The following is a 9468-nucleotide window of genomic DNA, read 5'->3' as shown; positions in this document are numbered from 1 at the left end:
CTGTTTGCACGTCTGTGTCCAGGAGAGGGAGGGAGGGAGAGAGAGAGAGAGAGAGACAAGAGTGAGCACAAAAGAAACAAGTTGACAAGTTTGGTTCCATTCTTACATATCACACTGTTATAATACAGAAAAGGGAGAATCAGATCCACCGACAGCCCGGTCTCACTCACCTTTTGGTGTTTGAGCCTTCATCTCTGAAGCCTTTAGCAAAAGGATTGTGATCAATCTTCAGCTTGGTTATCTATGAAAAAAAAACCCATCACCAATGTAGTTATCCTCCATGACAACAACAACAACAACGACAAGAAGAAGAGGAAGTAAGCATTATCGTGTTGGAGTAGGCCCAGGTCTAGGAGACTAACCTTGCTGTTTTGGTACGCGGTGACGGCGGTGAACGACGTCTCTGGGAAGGTGAACGTCTGGAAGACGCTCCAGCGCACGCTGTACAGGTCGTCGGCCTGAACGATGTGGAACCGCGGATGGTAACGGTGCATGGAATGCAAGATAATCTGAGAGAGGGGGAAAGACACAGTTACGGCAAGCGAACAGGCTCACAGTCGTCAATGACGACATGACGTCGCCTCCTTTCAGTCACTAAAATGACGGTCCCTCACTGGTTTAGTATCTAATCTCTTAATCTGAGAACATCGACCACTGCTGGCTGAGTGAGCGGAGATGAAGATGGTTTAAGAAACGGTTGAATTAATTAAAGAGAGATTTTTGTTTGTTTGTTTTTTTTTCTGGTTAAAGAGTCAAAATGAAAAGGGGTTGTTTTTTTTTTTTTGGTTTTTTGCTCACATGGCCATGCTGGTCTAGCGTGTTATTGGTCAGTTTCAGCTTGAGGAAGGACACGGGCTGCTTCATCCAGTGGCTGCCCGGGGCGGGGGAGTCGGGGTGCAGGTACGTCCGACACGGCGGCTGAGGCTCCGCTTTACCCGCAACCTCCCATTTGTCTTTATTCCACTGGAAAGAGAGAGAGAGAGACAGACAGAGAGAGAGACAGAGTTTTAAATATATGGAGCTAAATTCAGTTCAACTATTCAGTGAAACTAACTTATTTTTTCCCCTTCGTGAATGTTTCATTTCTAACAAAAAATGATGCAATTTCACATGAAATTTCAAAATGAAGCAGCCATGAGAGTAAGGATGTGAACAGTGTTACCCCACTGGTTTTGGTATTGACCATCACACATAGTGGGGGTGGTGTGTGTGTGTGTGTGAGAGAGAGAGAGAGAGAGAGTGTATGTGTTTGGGGGAGGGTGGGGGGGTGGATTGGTACAGTGGACCCCCCACAGTTTGTAGAAAAACAGGAAGGCTACACTGCCTTTGATGTTGAGTGTCAGTAGAGCAGCGTGATCTATGGTGGGAACTGTCTGGAGATGGCCCTCCTCTAACGGGAGACCAACTGCTCCAGAACACGGGCCATTGACGTCTGATCTGCAACCGTTCTCAACCCCAAATCTCTGCTTTTGGGTTTTGGCATACTGAATACCTTGATCTCAACAGCTGTTCTTAGCCTTACCTTATACCTGAAGCCATCCTCTGGAACCATGTCCACCAATAAGATGTACTTAGCATATGGTACGAGTCCAGATAAACTGATTTTACAGTGTGGGAACATCCTCCTAAAACACACACAAACACACACACAAACACACACATACAAATAGTTAGTCTGAGCAAAGCTAAGAGGCACGGTTCTTTTATTTCTGATCAATTAGAATCTTGGAATTTTTTTGTTGTTCGATTTGTGTTGGTTCACGGTCTGGTTTAAGGTTATGAAGAGGAGAGGCTGATTCGGGCAGCGTTTAGACTCCGCATCTGTTACCTGCCGGGTTTGGTGATGATCATCTCTGTTCCGATCTCGTGGAAGGACTTCCACAGTTCCGGCTCCTCCAGGACCATGCGGATGTTGCCCTGGTGGTAGGAGTCAGGAGGCCCTGGCATGGCAGCCGAAGATGGGAGACTCAGGTTGTGTTTGAGGTCTGTGGTCAGGATCCCAAGTGAAAGAGAAAGAGAGAGAGAGAGAGAGAGAGAGAGAGAGACTACTGTGAGAAGACCAAAGACTGGTCATCTTTCTCAATATTCAGACCAACAAACAGCGTTTGGAAATCTGTTCAAACTCATGGTGGCTGGTTTATATCTTCGAAGGGAATAATGAACATGACAACTTTCAAAACAGACAACGTGTATACTGAAAGCATATGCAAGTAAGGTTTGTAATTTGTCAGGAAGATGAAGAGCTAAACACCTCAAGGATAAGCACTCACCTCTGATGGACTGCATCACACAGGCTTCGTTAAAGATGAGAGGTGGATAGACTCAAACCCAAAGGCCCAAATATCAACCCACGGCTTGTTCAAATCCGATTTTTTGGGGGTTCAGAAAAACGACATCCAGTGTAAATTTTCAGTAGTAGTAAATTCCACAAGGCAAGTGCTCTGCTGTAAGTCCAGACTCACACTGGGGACAAGAACTGAATGGTCTTCTAAGGGGAACGGAAGGGGTGTCCCTCAATTTTAAGGGGGGGGGCCAAAGATGGGAGTGGCTTGGGGGGACCCATTCCCAGCCTTTGAAGTGGCACATTGATGAGCGTATGCCGTGATCTGATTGGTGGATGCGGTAAATCAAAGAGACTTAGCAGAGCCCTGATAGTGTCCCCACAGGAAGGGATGACAGAGGAAATGCAGCTTTATGAACTGCTAAAAGACTTTTAAACAAATAAGCAGAGCACAGGGGAGCCTAAGCCCACACCCGGATCCCTCTAAACATCCAGAGAATCTTGAGCTAGCGCACAGAGCAACATAGCGGCTCTAAGTGGGACGACTGATCATTCACACAGACGTACTCTCAAACACTGAAACGCGACGTTTGCCAATTCACATGGTCCTGAACACAAATTCGCACCATATTCAGAACATCACGGCTCAAAAGCCTTACCACTTGGCTCCGAAGAGTACTGGTGATGGAACAGCCTTAAATAAATGACAGAAATTTTGTGGTAACACTCAGATTCCTCTTTGGACAAAGTTGAAAGAAATAATTAAATGATAAATTAACACATAATTAACCATTGGTAATGACTAGTTATTAATAATAACATAAATTATATTCACTAGATATTAGAGAGGGATTATTCATATTAAATTACCCTAAACTGCAATTGTTCAGATTGTTCTTTTGGTTGACATAAGTATTGGCACATCTCTAAAACATTATGAGGTCTTTCTACATGGTTATTACATGTAAAACTTATATATCACATCTTAATAAATACATCTATGTTTAGTCCTCATTTTTGGAAATTCGGTTAATCCAGAAAGCGCTGAATTTTATAGACCACAGTATCTCCTGGCAACCGCTTCTGAAGTTCTCGTGCGTACTGTACAAGGGTGTTTCAATTGGTTACTAAATTTGAAACGCTCCAGTATATAGATCTAAACTAGAACAAACTATTAACAGATGAACAGAGGTATCGCGTCAGATCTTGAAATAGGCCAGTTTGCTCATTGATTTTTGACAGACTTTTTTTTACGGCAACGGACTCTGTTACAGCTCGCTCAAATTGTCCGTTGGAGAAAGTGCGAGAAGACAGAAAGTGCATAAAACCATAATGGTGTAATCACACAATGCTGACCCTGAGGCAAACTTCCAAGTGACTCTCACCTGAGATACAGGTAAGCAGGAGAGAGAGAGAGCAGGTCAGGTAGGCTACACGAGAGTTGGAGGGGGATGTTTGTGTATTCAGGGGTGTCTAGACGGTACAGTGCCCTACTGGTTAATCTGATTAGAGACCAGTGTCTCTGAAAAGCCCTTGGTTTCTCTATTCATGCCGAGAGAGAGATGGAGGATGAGGGCAATCGTTCGGCACTTAGCAGTCAGTTAGCACAGCGGGCGCTGCGGTTCAAAATAATGGACCGGGCCGGTCTGTCTGCCAGTGGAAATCATCTTTTGAATCAAACCATAAGCATTTGCCGCTTTTAACTCAACTAATTTTTGCTTTAATTCTTGCCGTTGAGTAGACAGCAGGTATTACTTCATTTTTTAACTTGGCTTTACCAGTGGTAAATAACGTTTGTTTCGCGAGTAGCCCAAAACAACGGCTAATAAGTCTGTTGTCCAAATTTCTTGGTCATGCTAGACATGTAAAATTAGAAAGAAAAGTCTAAATGACCAGTGAGGCGTTTTAAGAACAAAGACATACATAAATAATTGTCATGGTTTTCCGTATTTTCTCCGAGTATTCTTTGAATACACAGGTTTCTCTTTTGGCCTGCCTACCGCTCCACCTCGAAGTTCAGCACTGTTAGCCTAACCCTTTCAAATGCTAAACGCCAAAGCAGACGGCAAAGAGCGGCTGTCATAAGTAGAGAAAAGGTTTTTAATTACCAACAAATACCCTACGTTATCATGAGACTCCCGATAATTGAAATGCCGCAGGAAACAATGCCCGAAAAATGAGATATGCCCAAAAATTACCTACATAATTATACACTATTTCAGTACAGGCTTAATGGGCTATCGCTAATCAGCCACACTTGTTCAGGCGTTTTGTACAAGCAGTTTGTATGGCATGTTTTCACCAAAAAGAGGAAGAAGAAAAGGGGAAAAAAAGAAAAAATAATTCAGAATATTGCCGTCCTAATTCCTAATTCGGACACCATTAGTTGTGGCCACCTGAAGACGTACACCATCTCTGACAGATATACACTAGTGTAGGTACCTCTCTTTGGTAACCTATCTCAGATAGAGATTTAGAAAAAAAAAAACGCTTAAAGACCAAAGGACGGGAACATTTCAAAAAACCGAGAAACCGCTCTGATGGATGAAACTGTTTGGTTTTACTTGTTTGTCGATTCAATAAGAGGGTATGGAGAGTAAAGTAAACTCTTCTCAAGGGAGCCGGTGTAACAGGCGCTGGATGCGTTTTTACGAGCTGAGAGCCTGCGCCAGCTGTGAGAGGATCGACCGACAGGCCTTGGTGAATAGAGAGAGAGAGAGAGAGAGAGAGCGCGAGAGCTTTAAATGGATTATATATTTGTTCTGTTACTCAGAATCATCCATACAGAGCCCTCAGTCCCTGCAGGCTTTCACACCTCTGCACCAGCTCTCAGAAAAAAAAACACTAAGAGGCTTTCACAAAGAGAGAAGGAAGGAAATAAAAAAAGAGCAGATGAAGACTCTCCCTGTAACCTTCACTCCACATTATTGAGTCGGGATGTTATTCCGGCCTCTTTGTCGCTGAATTCTGACGAGCAAGTTTCATCTGAAACCTGTCACTCTTCTTTTGGGATGAATGTATATTCCTACCCTACCTATGTATATTCCTTACTGTGTTCTTCCAGAACTTTCTTGTTTCGCTCTTACAAGGTTTCCCCAATACACAGCATTAGTTTAACACAGAGACATCTCGAGGTGCGGCAGAGATGATGTGTTATACACTGACCAGTGGTTTTATGTCAGTGCTTTCCCAGTGTTTCTCTGTTCAATCATTTGGTGTGTTTTTGACGACATAAAGTCAAAATGCCACAATTTACAGCTACATAACAGGTCACATGAGTTGATTATCAAACATCCTTAATGTCTTAGTCTTTGAGATTAACTCAACTGAGCAATTTATCTCTGATCTAGCACAGACAAACCTCCATCAGCTAGTGTCTACTAATAAACAGAACCGACTGGACCCCTTATATGGGTTCACATGTCTGAGATAAAGAGACCTCACTGTAGAGAAAGCCAGTGATGCATAGCGTAGAGGACCTGTTCTGAAAGTTTTTGGGGGGTTTTTTTCAGGCAGGTAAGGGCTGATGGTTCAGAAGCCATGGTTTTGCCGTGTTGGTGTGAGTGTGTTAACATCGACTGAACATAGGTGTATGTTTCATCAGAGACAGTGTTAAGTCCATTACACAAACTGGCGAAGGTGACAGGAGAAGCTGGCAAACAGGGGAAGCAGAGAGAGAGGGAGAGAGAGAGAGAGAGGGAGAGAGAGAGAGAGAGGGAGAGAGAGAGAGAGAGAGAGAGGGAGAGGGAGAGAGAGCGGGAGAGAGAAAGAGAGAGAGAGAGGGAGAGAGAGAGAGAGAGAGAGGGAGAGAGAAAGAGAGAGAGAGAGAGAGAGGGAGAGAGAGAGGGAGCGAGAGAGAGAGAGAGAGAGAGAAAGAGAGAGAGAGAAAGAGAGAGAGAGAAAGAGAGAGAGAGAAAGAGAGAGAGAAAGAGAGAGAGAGGAGGACAGGCCTCAGGGGTTGGAGGCGACGGGCTGGCTGTCTAGTGGTGATCAGGAGTTGAAATTAACTCCTGGGCTGTGGAGATTTACAGCTAAGCCTTGCTCATTCTGAACATCACAGCTATGCAACACAACATTACAGAGTGAAATGTTCAGCACAGACATATTAACACCTACAAGGTGTTTACATACTCAGGCTTAAACACAATCTAATGGGTTTAATTATGGAGGAGATGGCAAAAAAAGTGTCATTTTTCTCAATCCTGTAGTACACCATTAGTTGGGCAGCTCAAAGGTATAATCCTTGTATTGTTACAAAATATGAATTGATAAGTAATTGAAATCACCGTATATTGTAAGTAAGCCATGGCATTCCCTCCTAAAGAATTAAGTGCAGATTGAGTGTAGATTTAGTGTTGTATACTTCATACCAATGAGTAAAATGTCAGTTTTAGTGTGAATACCCTGATTTACATTTTATACCTTTTTTTCAGGAGGGAAGAGATTAACGTGTGTGCTTGCGTGTGGTCTATAGACACTTTGACCCTCATTTGAGAGGATTTGTGGCTGTTTTATGTGTGGTAAGTAAACAGTACAGTGGGTAGGTGGTTAACATTAGTGCAAACCCCATAGAGTTCACTGGAGTCCCACTGAGACCAAACGTGTCTGGTCTCAAAGTCATGGCCAGCTCCTGCACACACACACACACACACACACACACACACACACACACAGAGATAACCCTGAATCTGCTAAGGACCCAGACAACACTCCAGTAGGTTTGCAGCACGAAATCTTTCATTCATTTTTATACTCTTGGATTTGAATTCAGTTGTATTTTCTGAACTTTCTCTCCACTCTGGAGAATCAGAAGATGGTGCCAGAAAAGACATTCAACATTTTGGATCCTCCAAAAGAATCAGTTAACAGACGTGCAGCCTAATTATCAGACGCGCAGCCTAATTATCAGACGTGCAGCCTAATTATCAGACGTGCAGCCTTGCTCTTAAAGCTCCATTTTAAAAGAGCCAAGTTCGGCTGACTCCATCTCTCACGTCGTGAGCTGCGTTGGTACCACGTCCACGACTTTATCACTAAGGCTCGAGTTCGGAGGTGTCAGCCCGTTTGCCATTTGCCTCGGCTGCGTGCGTCCCCTCGCACTCAATAGCTTTTAACAGCTGCCAATACACAGTCTCTGGGCCCCGGATCAGACGGCTGTGGGCAGCCCCCGTAAAGAGGGAGGCAGCGGTGGGGCTGACGAGAAATCTCGCACCTTTCTCTGCTATTAGCCCTCAAACGTGCTCTTTTGATGCCTTAATTGGTCACTTTGATGGGGCAGCAGGCTGGAACACTCAGGTACTCATCTGTTAAAGAGAGGCTGGAGAGATCAGAGCACATCTGTGTGCGTCTGATTGGTGGCTTAGGAGAACGCGAGTTCGTGTCAGAGTTAGTCATGTCCTGTAAGTTATGCTTCGTTGCAACAATGTTCTGCACCACGTGCAATGAGAGAATGTGTAAGTGAAGCTTCCATTGGGTTATAAGATTATGCTGCTTTAATCAGTGGTGAGTCCAGTGTGCTGCATCAGTATCTTGTTGGATGGTTGTCTTCGGACATAACAGCAGTTGCAGGGTGGTTTAGAAGGTATTTTTGGTGTATTCCCAAATGATTAGGCCTGTTGGTTATATGGGCGGCGTGTGTCTGCAGTAAAATACAGATAGAGGAAGGGTAAAAATGAAAGACACCTCCCCCCCTTTCTCCTTTCTGAGGAAGGATGATCAGATGAAGGGAGATAGAGCCCACATATGGTCAGTGGTGTAAGAAAACAAACCTTGACCATAGCGTTCGTGACAAAGGGCTCAAACGACACATTGGCAGCACTTTATAAGAAACTTCTGGAAGTTGTTAATGAGGTCTAATGGCTTCTCTCATGCTGGAGGACTTCACACCAGCATCTATGGCCCCTTTGACACACACACACACACACACACACACACTCCTAGGTGGGGTGGTCCCCGCTAGCAAAAGGATGACAAACAGACTCACACCACGGCTCATGCACAGAACAATTTGGGCAGTGACAGAGTGTTCTTTGATTTTTAAATGAAGTGGAACTAACTGCTGTATGAGCATCATTTTTTTTTTTGAAAGAGCAAAGAAATTCAGAGAGAGGCAAAGGCCTCTTAGTCAGCCAGCAGCAGGAAGCTCTTCATTGCATTGAGGATAATTGCAGGTGATGCCTGATTTCTGATAGTAAGTAATGTGATCAGAGATGGACACAAAGTACCCTCGGAGCTTTTTATAGCGTATGATTCCCCTTAAAGTCAACAGGCAGCAGGTTTTTTTATTTTATTTTTGGCGGCAGCAGTGTGTCGAGGACAGGCCAGTATGTTCAGTACGCAGCAGTGTGTCGAGGACAGGCCAGTATGTTCAGTACGCAGCAGTGTGTCGGGGACAGGCCAGTATGTTCAGTACGCAGCAGTGTGTCGAGGACAGGCCAGTATGTTCAGTACGCAGCAGTGTGTCGGGGACAGGCCAGTATGTTCAGTACGCAGCAGTGTGTTGACGACAGGCCAGTATGTTCAGTACGCAGCAGTGTGTCGAGGACAGGCCAGTATGTTCAGTACGCAGCAGTGTGTTGACGACAGGCCAGTATGTTCAGTACGCAGCAGTGTGTCGAGGACAGGCCAGTATGTTCAGTACGCAGCAGTGTGTCGAGGACAGGCCAGTATGTTCAGTACAGAGATTTGTCACATCAAAATCATAAGACAGGTCTCAAAAATCTAAAATGACTGCATAGCTACAGAAAAAAAAAAAAAAATCAGAAACCAGTTCAAAGTTTTATCAAGTGTATTTTTGGTCTTGTGTAATCTTTAATGCAGCAAGTCAAAGAAACTCAGAGGTTATCCCAAAATAAAAAATAAAAAACCAACCAAACAAAAAAAAAACCCAAAACAAAGCCTGAGCCCAGATGAGGAGGAGGAGCATAACATGTGATTTCCTCCCAGGATTCCGCTCTCAGCCATAGAACATTACCAATGAAAGCACAAAAGCCGAGTACGAAACAGTTATATTACAAAGAAACAAAAATAGTTACAAACATCTCTTTTCCTGTAGACATATTGGGCTGATACTTCCCTTGCAATTATTTTTTATTAATCTATTTATTTATTCAACTAGTTATTTATTTAATTCTTTATATCTTTTTTTTTTTTTTTTTAAACAAAGTCTTTTCCATTTTTTAAAAACC

At 43.8% G+C, this 9468-nt stretch overlaps 1 protein-coding gene across 1 annotated transcript in view; it reads right to left on the bottom strand.

Annotated features, from left to right (window-relative positions):
• tbx16 (T-box transcription factor 16) overlaps positions 1-2286 on the bottom strand; it is a 3460-nt gene extending 1174 nt beyond the window's left edge. The window contains exons 1-7 of the mRNA XM_030787193.1: positions 2271-2286; positions 1829-1985; positions 1523-1625; positions 799-963; positions 363-509; positions 171-241; positions 1-12 (exon numbers count right to left, since the gene is read on the bottom strand). The exon at positions 1-12 is cut by the window's left edge and continues 68 nt beyond it. Of these exons, the coding sequence (XP_030643053.1) occupies positions 1-12; positions 171-241; positions 363-509; positions 799-963; positions 1523-1625; positions 1829-1985; positions 2271-2286 (671 nt within the window). The remainder of the gene's footprint in view (positions 13-170; positions 242-362; positions 510-798; positions 964-1522; positions 1626-1828; positions 1986-2270) is intronic.
• Positions 2287-9468: the final 7182 nt, after the last annotated feature.

This window comes from Chanos chanos, chromosome 1, assembly GCF_902362185.1.
Source record: "Chanos chanos chromosome 1, fChaCha1.1, whole genome shotgun sequence".
NCBI classification, from domain to species: domain Eukaryota; kingdom Metazoa; phylum Chordata; class Actinopteri; order Gonorynchiformes; family Chanidae; genus Chanos; species Chanos chanos.
This window is presented reverse-complemented; position numbering and strand designations above follow the sequence as displayed.